The sequence below is a fragment of the Salvelinus namaycush genome, chromosome 13 (genome assembly GCF_016432855.1).
Source record: "Salvelinus namaycush isolate Seneca chromosome 13, SaNama_1.0, whole genome shotgun sequence".
NCBI lineage: Eukaryota > Metazoa > Chordata > Actinopteri > Salmoniformes > Salmonidae > Salvelinus > Salvelinus namaycush.
Window position 1 is genome coordinate 18,286,452 of NC_052319.1, and position 16,306 is coordinate 18,302,757.

General features: G+C 41.8%; 2 protein-coding genes across 3 annotated transcripts in view; both read left to right on the top strand.

The window, feature by feature from the left end:
* Positions 1–11,081, top strand: part of LOC120058310 (tyrosine-protein phosphatase non-receptor type 4-like) — a 121,793-nt gene extending 110,712 nt beyond the window's left edge. The window contains exon 27 of the mRNA XM_039006877.1: positions 8,594–11,081. Within this exon, the coding sequence (XP_038862805.1) occupies positions 8,594–8,794 (201 nt within the window). The 3' untranslated portion in view covers positions 8,795–11,081. The remainder of the gene's footprint in view (positions 1–8,593) is intronic.
* An 862-nt stretch (positions 11,082–11,943) lies between these two features.
* LOC120058311 (band 4.1-like protein 5) overlaps positions 11,944–16,306 on the top strand; it is a 43,965-nt gene continuing 39,602 nt past the window's right edge. Inside the window, exons 1-2 of one of the 2 annotated variants that reach the window (XM_039006879.1) lie at positions 11,944–12,168; positions 13,030–13,232. In XM_039006879.1, the coding sequence (XP_038862807.1) occupies positions 13,053–13,232 (180 nt within the window). In that variant the 5' untranslated portion in view covers positions 11,944–12,168; positions 13,030–13,052. The remainder of the gene's footprint in view (positions 12,169–13,029; positions 13,233–16,306) is intronic. The other variant, XM_039006878.1, reaches the window with a different exon arrangement.

Consider the following 16,306-nt stretch of genomic DNA (forward strand, 5'->3'; position numbering starts at 1 on the left):
TTCCAGAAGCCATGAGAAAATTGTCAGGTTGTGTGGACTGTGGGGGGGGATTAACACTACTGACTGTACAGTCATGGCCAAAAGTTTTGAGAATGAAAACAAATATTCATTTTCAGTCTGCTGCCTCAGTTTGTATGATGGCAATTTGCATATACTCCAGAATGTTATGAAGAGTGATCAGATGAATTGCAATTAATTGCCATGCAAATGAACTGAATCCCCAAAAAACATTTCCACTGCATTTCAGCCCTGCCACATAAGGACCAGCTGACATCATCAGGACCAACTGATTCTCTCGTTAATACAGGTGTGAGTGTTGACAAGGACAAGGCTGGAGATCACTCTGTCATGCTGATTGAGTTTGAATAACAGACTGGAAGCGTCAAAAGGAGGGTGGTGCTTGGAATCATTGTTCTTCCTCTGTCAACCATGGTTACCTGCAAGGAAACACGTGCCGTCATCATTGCTTTGCACAAAAAGGGCTTCACAGGCAAGGATATTGCTGCCAGTAAGATTGCACCTAAATCAACCATTTATCGGATCATCAAGAACTTCAAGGAGAGCGGTTCAATTGTTGTGAAGAAGGCTTCAGGGCGCCCAAGAAGGTCCTGGCGCTTGCTGGACTGTCTCCTAAAGTTGATTCAGTTGTGGGATCGGGGCACCACCAGTACAGAGCTTGCTCAGGAATGGCAGCAGGCAGGTGTGAGTGCATCTGCAAGCACAGTGAGGCAAAGACTTTTGGAGGATGGCCTGGTGTCAAGAAGGGCAGCAAAGAAGCCACTTCTCTCCAGGAAAAACATCAGGGACAGACTGATATTATGCAAAAGGTACAGGGATTGGACTGCTGAGGACTGGGGTAAAGTCATTTTCTCTGATGAATCCCCTTTCTGATTGTTTGGGGCATCTGGGAAAAAGCTTGTCCGGAGAAGATGAGGTGAGCGCTACCATCAGTCCTGTGTCATGCCAACAGTAAAGCATCCTGAGACCATTCATGTGTGGGGTTGCTTCTCAGCCAAGGGAGTGGGCTCACTCACACTTTTGCCTAAGAACACAGCCATGAATAAAGTGGTACCAACACATCCTACCAAATGGTACCAACACATCCTCCGAGAGCAACTTTTCCCAACCATCCAGGAACAATGCCTTTTCCAGCATGATGGAGCACCTTGCCATAAGGCAAAAGTGATAACTAAGTGGCTCGGGGAACAAAACATTGATATTTTGGGTCCATGGCCAGGAAACTCCCCAGACCTTAATCCCATTGAGAACTTGTGGTCAATTCTCAAGAGGCGGGTGGACAAACAAAAACCCACAAATTATGACAAACTCCAAGCATTGATTATGCAAGAATGGGCTGCCATCAGTCAGGATGTGGCCCAGAAGTTAATTGACAGCATGCCAGGGTGGATTGCAGAGGTCTTGAAAAAGAAGGGTCAACACTGCAAATATTGACTCTTTGCATCAACTTCATGTAATTGTCAATAAAAGCTTTTGACACTTATGAAATGCTTGTAATTATATTTCAGTATTCCATAGTAACATCTGACGAAAATATCTAAAGACACTGAAGCAGCAAACTTTGTGTAAATTCATATTTGTGTCATTCTCAAAACTTTTGGCCATGACTGTACTTACTGGTGCACAGACGCGGTTTCATCCTTTCCTACACTTACATTGCCCTTGCGTACGGATTTTGTCTGAAGCCAAGCTTGCAACTCTGCTATTCTCACCATAAGGCAATAATTGTCTAGTATATTATGAGAGCAGCAACTGCAATGAGAAGGTACAATGTTACTTAGTTTCAGCTGGTGGAGGTCCTCCAGATCCACGTCCATGGGGGAACATTTGATTGAAAAAAGTGAAGACAAAACTAAGATGTTAGTAAACGTATTAAATACATAGTTTGATTAAACTGTTATTAAAAGTAAAAAGCAGGTAGCCAAGTAGCAACAAAAAGGCACAGCAGCACAGAGACTAGAGGCTATACTGTATAACATATACCCTGCTCCATCCTAACCAGCTATAATATACAGTGCATTCGGAAAGTATTCAGACCCCTTTACTTTTTCCACATTTTGTTAAGTTACAGCCTTCTAAAATGTATTAAATACCTACACACAATACCCAATAATGACCATGCAAAAACAGTTTTTTATACATTTTTGCCCAAAAATTATAATATAAAAATGTAAAACTGAAATTTCACATTTACATAAGTATTTTGACACTTTACTCAGTACTTTGTTGTAGCACCTTTGGCAGCGATTACATCCTCGAGTCTTCTTGGGTATGATGCTATAAGCTCGGCACACCTGTATTTGGGGAGTTTCTCCAATTCTTCTCTGCAGATCCTCCCAAGCTCTGTCAGGTTGGATGTGGAATGTCAATGCACAGCTCTTCTCAGGTCTCCAGAGATGTTTGATCGGGTTCATGTCTGGGCTCTGGCTTGGCCACTCAAGGATATTTGGAGACTTGTCTCGAAACCACTCCTGTGTTGTCTTGGCTGTGTGCTTAGGGTCGTTTTCCTGATGGCAGGTGAACCGTCACCCCAGTCTGAGCTCCTGAGTATTTTCATCAAGGATCTCTCTGTACTTTGCTCCGTTCATCTTTCCCTCGATCCTGATTAGTCTCCCAGTCCTTGTCGCTGAAAAATATCCCCACAGCATGATGCTACACTGTAGGGATGGTGCCATGTTCAATCTTGGTTTCATCAGACCAGAGAATCTTGTTTCTCATGGTCTGAGAGTCTTTAGGTGCCTTTTGGCAAACTCCAAGTGGGCTGTCATGTGCCTTTTACTGATGAGTGGCTTCCATCTGGCCACTCTCCCATAAAGGCCTGATTGGTGGAGTGCTGCAGAGATGGTTGTCCTTCTGGAAGGTTCTCCCATCACCAGAGAGAAACTCTGGAGTGCTGTCAGGGTGACCATCGAGTTCTAGGTCACATCCCTGACCAAGGCCCTTCTCCTTCGATTGCTCAGTTTGGCCAGGCGGCCAACTCTAGGAGGAGTCTTGGTGTTAACAAACTTCTTCTATTTAAGAATGGTGGAGGCCACTGTGTTCTTGGGGACCTTCAATGCTGCAGACATTTTTGGGTAACCTTCTCCAGATATGTGCCTCGACACAATCCTGTCTCGTAGCTCTACGGACAATTCCTTCGACCTCATGGCTTGGTTTTTGCTCTGACATGCACTGTCAACTGTGGGATCTTATATAGACAGGTGTGCCTTTCCAAATCGTGTCCAATCAATTGAATTTACAACAGGTGGACTCCAGTCCAGTTGTAGAAACATCTCAAGGATGATCAATGCAAACAGGATGCACCGGAGCTCAATTTAGAGTATCATAGCAAAGGGTCTGAATACTTATTTAATTGTTTTTTTTTTCACACTTTTTTTTAATCAATTAGCAAAAATATATATACATTTTAGAATAGGGCAGTAACGTAACAATGTGGAAATTCAAGGGGTCTGAATACTTCCCGAATGCACTGTATATCCAGGTACAGGGCTTTATCTGGAACTGCATGTTGAAGATGGAAATAAAATGAATAGCAAACGCAATGTCCTATACTATTCCAATCTATCTGACAGTCATATTTTATCTACACAATACATTTGTGTGAACATTCTGTAAATATCCATTATCCTGATTGTCCATTGCCCCAGGTGTACATAATCAAGACACACCAATTAACAAATCACATTATGTCAAGATAAAAAAGGTGATGCTCAACTACTGTATGACTCTTTCAACATGCCGCTGAAAAGGTCAAAAGCTGCAATTAATTTAATGATACCTGAAAATACTGCAGAGAAATTCAAATCCATTTGCAAGCATTGTGAACAGCAAGTTGGATGCTTAGCAATAACTACTTCGAGCCTCTGTCCATCTGAGGGCAAGTGTTTTTTGTTTCAAACACACACAAGCATCTTTTAAAGGGATAGTTTAGTCAGAATACAAACAAACATGATTTTCCAACTCCCTTGGCTGTAGTTGAGTCAAGAAGGCAGTTTTGGGATATTTATTTTCCATTCGACACTTAATATCCATATTTTGTTACTGTTAGCATTCTCAGTAACCCTTAACATTAAACTGTTCTTGTGCCTATGTAATAAGACTTGAATTACTTTTGGAGCAACATTTTATTAGTATGTTAATTAATACTTTGGTAGGTGCATTCGAATTGCATAATGAGCTGAGTTTTTTTTGTAAGTACTGTACACAAGGAATAGTGACATCCTTATTCCATTTACGTGAACTTCATTATTATGTAAATCAATTTCTAAAGTCCTATATAGCAACGTTGCTATTGTAATAATCAAAAAGTTACTACACAAGAACTTGATGTCAAGTGTATGCCTCACTCATTATGAAAATATATTTGTTAGTCGTTTTGAAGCTGTAAAAGTGGTCCACTCTAGTTTTGAAGTGATTCCATGCCCCTCATGTATTTAATTCTAGGCTATAGGCTATATTAAGATTCTTATCTGAGAGCCCTCCAAACCATGTGCTAATCGTATATTTAGACTAATTCAACTGTTTTTGGTTCTTCATCAAATATTTGGCTGCCATCAAAGAAATGTTTGTTTTTGTTTTCAAATAATGTGTGTGTAGTAGGAAGTTTACATACACTTAGGTTGGAGTCATTATAACTTGTTTTTCAACCCCTCACAAATTTCTTGTTAACAAACTATAGTTTTGGCAAGTCGGTTAGGACATCTACTTTGTGCATGACACAAGACATTTTTCCAACAATTGTTTACAGACAGATTATTTCACTTAACTCCATGTATCACAATTCCAGTGGGTCAGAAGTTTACATACACTAAGTTGACTGTGCCTTTAAACAGCTTAGAAAATTCCAGAAAATGTCATGGCTTTAGAAGCTTCTGATAGGCTAAATGACATCCATTTGAGTAATTGGAGGTGTACCTGTGGATGTATTTCAAGGTCTACCTTCAAACGCAGTGCCTCTTCGCTTGACATCATGGGAAAATCAAAAGAAATCAGCCAAGACCTCAGGAAAAATAATTGTAGACATCCACAAGTCTGGTTCATCCTTGGGAGCAATTTCCAAACGCCTGAATGTACCACGTTCATCTGTACAAACAATAGTACGCAAGTATAAACACCATACCGCTCAGGAAGGAGATGCGTTCTGTCTCCTAGAGATGAACGTACTTTGGTGCAAAAGGTGCAAATCAATCCCAGAACAACAGCAAAGGACCTTGTGAAGATGCTGGAGGAAACAGGTACAAAAGTATCTATATCCACAGTAAAACGAGTCCTATATTGACATAACCTGAAAGGCCGCTCAGCAAGGAAGAAGCCGCTACTCCTAAACCGCCATAAAAAAGCCAGACTATGGTTTGCAACTGTACATGGGGACAAAGATCGTACTTTTTGGAGAAATGTCCTCTGGTCTGATGAAACAAAAATAGAACTGTTTGGCCATAATGACCATGGTTATGTTTGGAGGAAAAAGGGGGATGCTTGCAAGCCAAAGAACACCATCCCAACCATGAAGCACGGGGGTGGCAGCATCATGTTGTGGGGGTGCTTTGCTGCAGGAGGGACTGGTGCACTTCACAAAATAGATGGTATCATGAGTAGGGACAATTATGTGGATATATTGAAGCAACATCTCAAGACATCAGTCAGGAAGTTCAAGCTTGGTCGCAAATGGGTCTTCCAATTGAACAATGACCCCAAGCATACTTCCAAAGTTGTGGCAAAATGGCTTAAGGACAACAAAGTCAAGGTATTGGAGTGGCCATCACAAAGCCGTGACCTCAATCCCATAGACAATGTGTGGGCAGAACTGAAAAAGCGTGTGCGAGCAAGGAGGCCCACAAGCCTGACTATGTTACACCAGCTCTGTCAGGAGGAATGGGCCAAAATTCACCCAACTTATTGTGGGAAGCTTGTGGAAGGCTACCTAAAACTTTTCACCCAAGTTAAACAATTTAAAGAATTTAAAGGCAACGCTACCAAATACTAATTGAGTGTATGTAAACTTCTGACCCACTGGGAATGTGATGAAAGAAATAAAAGCTGAAATAAATCATTCTCTCTACTATTATTTTGACATTTCACATTCTTAAAATAAAGTGGTGATCCTAACTGACCTAAAATGGAATTTTAACTAGGATTAAATGTCAGGAATTGTGAAACTGAGTTTAAATGTATTTGGTTAAGGTGTATGTAAACTTCTGACTTTAACTGTATGTATGTGTGTATATATGTGTGTGTGTGTGTGTGTGTGTGTGTGTGTGTGTGTGTGTGTGTGTATGTGTATATGTCCTGGGCAGAAAATAGTTGTATTTTGTAGTTAATACCAGAGGTAGTCAAATATATTTTCTATAGAGTTTGTAGTTAAAAAGCAACTTTTCTTTGATATTCAAATACAGTTCTCAGAAAACTAAATAATATTTGAAGGTATTTGCTCCTGTATGGCTCAATTGGTACAGCATGGCGCTTGCACCGCCAGGGTTTGATTCCCGGGGCATATAGAGGGCCATTTGGGAAGCACACTATATTCTCTTTCTAGAGAACACTGCATGAGTGCCATTTGGCCCCGTGCTCAGCCCAGAGACCCAGGCTAAAGGAGGTAGAGATGATGATGATGATGCAGCTGTAATTTCATTAGGATGTGCTGAGCTCTAATGAGGCTAGCACACCCTCAGGGTCTGGGGGGATAGGGGAAGGATGAGGGGGAGGAATGGTGGAAGATGAGGGGGTAGTAAGAGACCATGCTAATGAGACTAGGGTAAAATCAAATCAAAAAGGGTCTTTCGTGCATTTCCTTCCTCCAGTCATACACGCTGAACTAAGTGTGTGCATACACAATAATCTAAGTACACATGTTCTCACACACTCACCCTCTTTCCCTAATACAAATACACACGCACATACTGACAAACATGGGTACACACATACAGTGCATTTGGAAAGTATTCAGACCCCTTGACATTTTCCGCATTTTGTTACGTTACAGCCATTATTCCAAAATGGATACCATTGTATTATTATTTTTTTTACATACAATACCCCATAATGACAAAGCAAAAACACTGAAATATCACATTTAGATAAGTATTCATACCCTTTACTCAGTACTTTGTTGAAGCACCTATGGCAGGTGTTACAGCCTCGAGTATTCTTGGGTATGATGCTACAAGCTTGGCACACCTGTATTTTTGGGAGTTTCACCCATCATTCTCTGCAGATCCTCTCAAGCTCTGCCAGGTTGGATGGGGAGCATCGTTTTACTGCTATTTTCAGATCTCTCCAGAGATGTTTGATCGGGTTCAAGTCCGGGCTCTGGCTTGGCCACTCAAGGACATTCAAAGACTTGTCTCGAAGCCACTCCTGCTTTGTCTTGGCTTATAGTCGTTGTCCTGTTGGAAGCTGAACTTTTGCCCCAGTCTGAGGTCCTGAGTGCTCTGGAGCAGGTTTTCATCAAGGATCTCTGTACTTTGCTTAGCTCTTCTTTCCCTCGATCCTGACTAGTCTCCCAGTCCCTGCCACTGAAAAACACCCCCACAGCATGATGCTGCCACCACCATGCTTCACCGTAGGGATGGTGCCAGGTTTCCTCCAGATGTGACACTTGTCATTCAGGCCAAAGAGTCCAATCTTGGTTTCATCAGACCAGAGAATCTTGTTTCTCATTGTAGAAGAGTCCTTTAGGTGCCTGTGACAAACACCAAGTGGGCTGTCATGTGCCTTTTAACTGAGGAGTTGCTTCCATCTGGCCATTCTAGCATGAAGGCCTGATTTGGTTCCAAACTTCTTCCATTTAAGAATTTATTTTATTTATTTAACTGTTATTTTACCAGGTAAGTTGACTGAGAACACGTTCTCATTTACAGCAACGACCTGGGGAATCGTTACAAGGGAGGAGGGGATGAATGAGCCAATTGTAAAAAAGAATGATGGAGGCCACTGTGTTCTTGGGGACCTTCAATGCTGCAGAAATGTTTTTGTACCCTTCCCCAGATCTGTGCCTCGACACAATCCTGTCTCGGAGCTCTACGGACAATTCCTTCGACTTCATGGTTTGGTTTTTGCTCTGACATGCACTATTGACTGTGGGACCTTATATAGACAGTTGTGACTTTCCAAATCATGTCCAATCAATTGAATTTACCACAGGTGAACTGGATCAAGTTGTAGAAACATCTCAAGGATGATAATTGGAAACAGTACCTGAGCTCAATTTCAAGTCTCGTAGCAAAGGGTCTGAATACGCGTGTAAAAAAAGGTATTAATGTTTTTATTAATACATTTGCTAAAAATTCTAAACCTTTTTTTCCTTTGTCATGATGGGATATTGTGTGGAGATTCATTTTAAAATAAAGCTGTAACGTAACAAAGTGGAAAAAGTCATGGGGTCTGAATACTTTCCAAATGCACTGTATGTACGCACACACCACTGCTTCCCACTCAGGGAAGTTGGCTTTTCAGGTTGTTTATTCATCCCTGGCTGCCTCTATCCCAATCACTGGCTGCTCTGGCTTGTTTACTCATGCCTTGCCATTAGCTCCTACTGTTACTGATGTTCTCTTCCTTCCCCTCTCTTCCTCCTCAGAGCCAGTACAAGTTTGTGTGTGAAGCCATCTTGAGGGTCTATGAGGAAGGCATGGTCAAACCCCTGATGTCCAACCTATACCAGAGAGGAGTAGAAGAAAATGGAGAAGAGGAAGATGAAGATGTTAGCATTAGCATTAGTGCTAGTGTGACCAGTGTGACAAGTGAGACCAGCGTGACCAGCGAATGCCCTGAACCCTGACCTCTAATCCCTTGGACCTGACCTGGGTTTGTAGTGAGACTCCCAGCACCATGGAGGAAGAGCCCTGGCTACCATGGGTACTGCCGTGGGCCAAGGAGAGAACAAAGCACTGTTGCACTTTATGCCGACAAAAAACGGAATCATTGACAAATGAATCCATTTATGTTATGTAGACGGACATGCCTTTTCTTCTATGTCCCTCCGGCCGATCGAGAGAGACCGTATCTTTTTCAAATAGTATTTATTGTGTTTTAGTTTGTGTCAAACCCTGTCCACTGAACAAACGTTAGTGCGAGTCCTAGCTTCATGCTTCCCAAATGAAATCATAGGTAGTAAAAAGTAGTGAGAATTTTACTTCATAGTGAGTGGTTTTAATTTATTATTATTTTTTGCTTTTCTTGTCAAATTATGACAATAGACACACATCAGAGCACTTTGTCTAACCCTAGCTAACCGTGTGGCTGTCATGTCACTATGCCTTGGTTTTTGCATAGAACAAACGAGCCATTGACTGACGTTGATTGGCATGTTAAACTGTCCAGTTTGGCAGGGGGTGGATCTACTCTAAGCTACAGTATTTCATAAAGTCCCCAGTCACCATGGCAAATAAAGCTATCAAATGGGAGACTTGACCTTAAAACAACCTTTTTAAGTTACATTTCTCGCTGTCTTTGTGTCTGTCGAGAATTCAAGCCAACAATACTAGGATCATTCAACCAATAGTCATTATAAACCCCCACTTTTCTAAAATATATTTAAATGGTACTTAGAGGCTTTAAGGCACGTTATTTTTATTGGAAATGATAATCACGTAAGGGTGTTTTAGGTGCACATTGCTGGGCATTTGTTGTAGCCAACACAGTTATAACATGTTTTGTAAAAAAAAATCAGGCTGCACGAGGTGTCCTTTTCAAACTGGTTCAACTGTATTGTCATTTTCAGCAGTTCGTGTATTGGAGTTATCAGCTTCTTTATAGTTTTAGCTACTCTTCTCATGAAAGAGGCTGTTTCTTGCTTTGTTTCATTGGTTGCTGCCATCTTGACACTGCAGGTAGTGGCACTTTCTCCGATGCACTATTCTGCACAACCATGTGTATGTTTAGAGTGGATGTGTGTGGGACCGTCAGTGTAGTTATGTGGTGTGTCTCCTCGACTCAGCAATTTTTATTGTGTGTATATTATGTCCTGTCTCTGGTGCTGCTGTGGCTCTGTCTCATGGTGTCATGCCGTGTAACCCCTCGCCATTTCACCATAACCTGGCTGACACTCATTACTAACTCAATGTTAGATGTCTGGGGTGAAGCCTGCTTGTAAACTTATTTGCCATAGTTTGTTCCATCTTCTTGACCTTAGGTGACTGTGTGATGCATCTATAGCACGTACATTGGAAATAAATACATTATGACCACGCTGTGAGAAGCCCATGAAGTAAATTGCTCCCTTTCACCTGGCTTACACACAGTCCCCTATGGTCGATCATCAACCCACTGTGTGGAATCCACAAAACTGTCATTTTGATTATTTTTATTTTATGAAATCATACATGGATTCCGCTCACTCTGTTATGCCTTTAGAGGATTATGATGACGGATCATAGGAGCAAGACTACAAAATGCCACATACAAGACTTGGGTTCCTAGATCCATCACATTTTTATTTTCACAAATGTCCAGAATTGAGCTTTGTTCAAAGTGTTATGATAGCGTATCAGGGTACTGTGGGGTGCTGTTTGGAGGCAGGAGGGGAGGGAAGCAGGGTGGGGTAGGTATGGGAGGGTGGCCGTGTTGTATTTTTGTGAAAGAAACGGTTCTTGCTTCTTGAGAATGGACAGCACTTTGCAGATGACTGGGTAGCCATGCCTGCTACTGAATGTCAGAAACATAAAATGGTGTTTACTTTTTATTTATCATTTTGTTTGCTTTTAGACACCTGTAGGGAACAAAAACTCAAACCTACAGTGACGCTTATTTTTTTTGTAAATATACTCGACCATGTAAATACAATGTTGTATATTTAAAAAATCTTTAAAATAAAAGGGAAAATCGTTTGTGAGTTAAAATGTTTTTATATAGAGAATGACACGTGACAACTTGTGTGTTTAAAAATAGGAGAAAAATTTGAAAGCTTACATTTCTTTCAACTCTCACTCCATTAAGTTGATTTTACTTCTGTTTCAAACACTTGTTTTCAGTTGCTCTGTGCATTGTGCTTTGTTTTTTTTCTGATATTGTCATTTGACAGTGCTTTGAATATGTTTATAAGATTTATTAAAAACGATTAAAACTTGTCTGAAAGCATGAAAAAATTGCTTCATCTGACGTTGCTTTTCCACACTGCAAAAGTGAGGTCAATGCAATGTTTTGATAATATATTCTTGGTACATATGGATTTTCTCAACCCCTTCTGTCTTAATTCACACACATACCTGTATTCCAAGTTCTACATTCCAGAAATGAGACTGATTCTTTAAATTATTTAGAAAGTAGCATCAATGTAAGAAGCCTAAAACCATAGCATTTCTGCTCGTATGTAATCAACCTTGCAAGTTCCAACAGCCTGAGTTAGACTCCATGCAAACAATGACATCTGTCTAAGAGGCTCTCTTTAAGTATCAAGTATGTTTTAAAGAAGTGCACAGGTACAGTCTGGTCTCATCCCTGTCAATCAATGGATATCCATGGCAGGAAATACTATGACGTTTATCATGAAGTCCAGACAGGTGCCATCAACATGACCAGGTAGTGGCGCTGTTTCTAAATGGAGAGGATACGGTAGATATATGGTCTGATTGAAAAACTTTTTAAACTGACTAGCATAATGCCGTTTAAAAATGTACCGTTATCTATTACTGAATGTACCGACTCTCTAGAAAGTATCTACTGGTTTGTTCAGTCCTTATAATATCGGCATAATATGACACAATATGATAATACATACTTGGGTATATTTATTTGTTATATTTCAAGTAATGCTTTTCATAATTGGCTACATTGTAATCTCATGATTACTACTACAGAAACACCCAACAATATAAATATAATTCCATTTCTATGCACCCAACCAATGACCGCACAACACCCTAATGTCTCTTTAAATACAAATAGCAGTGTGTTTGGGATTTATTTTGACGTCATTTCCTGTGGGAAATCTTGCCTCCCTCTTCTTGGGACTTGTGGAAATTATCTCGTTAGGGTATCGGTCGAATAGGAAATACAGTAGAATACTTATCAACCATGGAAACATTAGTTTTCATTTTTTTGTAAAGTGAACAATGCACGTGGATTGGTTGTTATTTTAGCCAAGTCTTTCGTGAGTTGCTATTCCTTTAGGACTTTCGGATCTACAAGTGGCCATCGGCGACAGCAGCAGCAAGTGTATGTCGCCTGATTTCTTTCATTTGTTGCTTCAGTAACGCGTCGTTATCACAAGAGGTAGCTTGCTTGCTAAACCTGTTGCTCTCGCGCATGATGGGACTAGTCAAAGCCAATTTTGTCGATTTATTCTTCAATAGTTAATGCTTGAATGAAATGTAACTCAGATCGAAACTAATACAATATTTATTCGGGCAAAGCTTATAGCTAACTATCTAGCTGGTTAGTTAACGTTACCAGTTAGCTAGCTAGCCAGCAAATTAACTACCATAACCAATCATCTGGTACCGCATAGCTAGCTAATAGCATAGTCTGCTAACTAGCAGATAGTTAGCGGTCCAAATGTTCAGTCTAAATTGCTCTGTAAACTTGTTATCATTAAATACAGCCCTAATGGATGTATGTAACAAATGGCTAATAATACACTACCCAATTTAGCTAACTACAGTGTAACGTTATGGTTAATACAGCAAGGGTTTCTTCACAACTTCATTCCTAGCCGTTTGGAACAACCATTGGATTATTGTGGGGAGTCTACAAACATTAGCGGACTAAAACTCCACTCCATAGTGAAGGAAGTTAATGAACTTCTTTCACCAATAGGTGAAGTTCATCATAACCTTCCTTCACCATGGATTGGAGTTTAGTCCACTACAAACATTGTACACACAGAAAAGCACAAAGTAATACCTAGGAACATAAGAGCACTTAGGTTAGTTGCGGTGATAAGTCACACCATTTTGATTTGCAAACTAATATGGCTTCTGTCACAGCACATTATTTAATAGATTGTTTTAACATCACAGCCCTCTGATTGAGGAACACAACAGATTGTATCAGTAATCCTTCCTCTCACATGTGCAGGTAGTGTTCACTAGGCCCCCACCATGCTGAGTTTCCTCCGCCGGACGCTGGGCCGGCGGTCCATCCGTAAGCATGCCGAGAAGGCCCGGCTGAGAGAGGCCCAGCGGGCCACCACACACATCCCTGCTGCCGGGGAGGCCAAGTCTGTCATCACCTGCCGTGTGTCACTGCTGGATGGCACTGATGTCAGTGTGGACCTACCGGTGAGACTTTACACAAATATCAAGGCATGCCTCATGAGAAAGTAACAGGTGGCTATTTTGTATAGGGTCATCAAAAGATATTTCAAAAGGAAGGAAGACAGAGTAGGAGCATTTTTGGCATGGCAGGTGCCCTGAGGCTGAATATCTCTCTGTGTCTGTGTTGGTTGATTCCCGCATATAAGGTTCTGCTGTATAGTACTTGCTGAATAGCTCCCTCATTTTTTTTTTTCACCTTTATTTAACCAGGTTAGCTAGTTGAGAACAAGTTCTCATTTACAACTGCGACCTGGACAAGATAAAGCAAAGCAGTGCGACACAAACAACAACAGAGTTACACATGGAATAAACAAGCGTACAGTCAATAACACAATATAAGAAAAAAGTCTATATACAGTGTGTGCAAATGGCGTGAGGAGGTAAGGCAATAAATAGGCCATAGTAGCGAAGTAATTACAGTTTAGCAAATTAACACGAGTGATAGATGAACAAATGATGATGTGCAAGTAGAAATACTGGTGTGCAAAAGAGCAGAAAAGTAAATAAAAACAATATGGGGATGAGGTAGGTAGATTGGGTGGGCTATTTACAGATGGGCTATGTACAGCTGTAGCGATCGGTTAGCTGCTCAGATAGCTGATGTTTAAAGTTAGTGAGGGAAATTTAAGTCTCCAGCTTCAGCGAGTTTTGCAATTCGTTCCAGTCATTGGCAGCCGAGAACTGGAAGGAAAGGCGGCCAAAGCAGGTGTTGGCTTTGGGGATGACCAGTGAGATATACCTGCTGGAGCGCGTGCTACGGGTTGGTGTTGTTATCGTGACCAGTGAGCTAAGGCGGAGCTTTACCTAGCATAGACTTATAGATGACCTGGAGCCAGTGGGTCTGGCGAGGGCCAGCCGACTAGAGCATACCGGCCGCAGTGGTGGGTAATATATGGTGCTTTGGTGACAAAACGGATGGCACTGTGATAGACTGCATCCAGTTTGCTGAGTAGAGTATTGGAAGCTATTTTGTAAATGACATCACCAAAGTTGATGATCGGTAGGATAGTCAGTTTTACGAGGTTATGTTTGGCGGCGTGAGTGAAGGAGGCTTTGTTGCGAAATAGGAAGTCAATTCTAGATTACATTTTTGGATTGGAGATGCTTAATGTGAGTCTGGAAGGAGCGTTTACAGTCTAGCCAGACACCTAGGTATTTGTAGTTGTCCACATATTCTAAGTCAGAATCGCCCAGAGTAGTGATGTTGGTCTGGTGCGGGCAGCGACCGGTTGAAAATCATGCATTTGGTTTTACTAGCGTTTAAGAGCAGTTGGAGGCCACAGAAGGAGTGTTGTATGGCATTGAAGCTCGTTTGGAGGTTAGTTAACAGTGTCCAAAGAAGGGCCAGATGTATACAGAATGGTGTCGTCTGCGTAGAGATGGATCAGGGAATCGCCCGCAGTAAGAGCGACATCGTTGATATATACAGAGAAAAGAGTCGGCCCGAGAATTGAACCCTGTGGCACCCCCATAGACTGCCAGAGGTCAGGACAACAGGCCCTCCGATTTGACACACTGAACTCTGTCTGAGAGGTAGTTGGTGAACCCGGCGAGGCAGTCATTTGAGAAACCAAGGCTGTTGAGTCTGCCGATAAGAATACGGTGATTGACAGAGTCGAAAGCCTTGCCCAGGTCGATGAAGACTGCTGCACAGTACTGTCTTTTATCTATGTCGGTTATGATATCGTTTAGTACCCTGAGCGTGGCTGAGGTGCGCCCGTGACCAGCTCGGAAACCGGATTGCACAGCGGAGAAGGTACAGTGGGATTCTAAATGGTCAGTGATCTGTTTATTAACTTGGCTTTCGAAGACTTTAGAAAGGCAGGGCAGGATGGATATAGGTCTATAACAGTTTAGCTCTAGAGTGTCATCCCCTTTGAAGAGGGGGATGACTGCGGCAGCTTTGCAATCTTTAGGGATCTCGGGCGATATGTAAGAGAGGTTGAACAGACTGGTAATAGGGGTTGCAACAATGGCGGCGGATAATTTTAGAAAGAGAGGGTCCAGATTGTCTAGCCCAGCTGATTTGTACGGGTCCAGGTTTTGCAGCTCTTTCAGAACATCTGCTATTTGGGTGAAGGAGAAGCTGGGGAGGCTCGGGCAAGTAGCTGCGGGGGGTGCGGAGCTGCTGGCCGGGGTTGGGATAGCCAGGAGGAAAGCATGGCCAGTCGTAGAGAGATGCTTATTGAAATTCTTGATTATCGTGGATTTATCGGTGGTGACTGTTACCTAGCCTCAGTGCAGTGGGCAGCTGGGAGGAAGTGCTCTTGTTTTCCATGGACTTTAGTGTCCCAAAACTTTTTGAAGTTAGAGCTACAGGATGCAAATTTCTGTTTGAAAAAGCTAGCCTTTGCTTTCCTGACTGACTTCGTGTATTGCTCTGAGACCCTAATCATGTTGTGGGCCTGTTCTTAGGTGAGGGTGGTAGCTAGTTGCCCTCTTGCTGTGCTGTTAATGAGTTACTGAGTGTCACAGTCAGGTCTTGACTTGACTTGGTCACATGAGAGGTGCGTGCCAGTGTGTTTATGTGTAGTTCACTGTTGTATTGAGTGCTGCTGATCACCTGTAATTCCATGATCCCTCTACAGCACACCTGGTCACATGACCCACCAGGAGCCAAGTGAGTGGAGATGGTCTTCTCGAATGGGAAGACTTGCTCTTGGCCCACAATGTCCTCTTTGATTTCTCAGGGTTGGAATTTCTAAGGCATTCCAGCTGTCAAACCAGTTGATCCCACTCTGGTATTAAATTCAAATAAAAATGTTCACATGCACCGAATACAACAGGTGAAATATACAACCTTAGAGTGAAATGCTTACTTACAAGCCCTTAACCAACAATTCTTTAAGAAGTTTTAAGAAAACAAAAGTGCTAAGTAACAAATAATTAAAAAGCAGCAGTAAAATAACAATAGCGAGGCAATATACAGGGGGTACCGGTTAGTCGAGGTACTTGAGGCGTATTCCACTGTAAATGCTATAGGTCTATTGTTACAGAGCTTCTCCAGTAGTTATTTTTTCTTTTTTTTGGCAATGCCT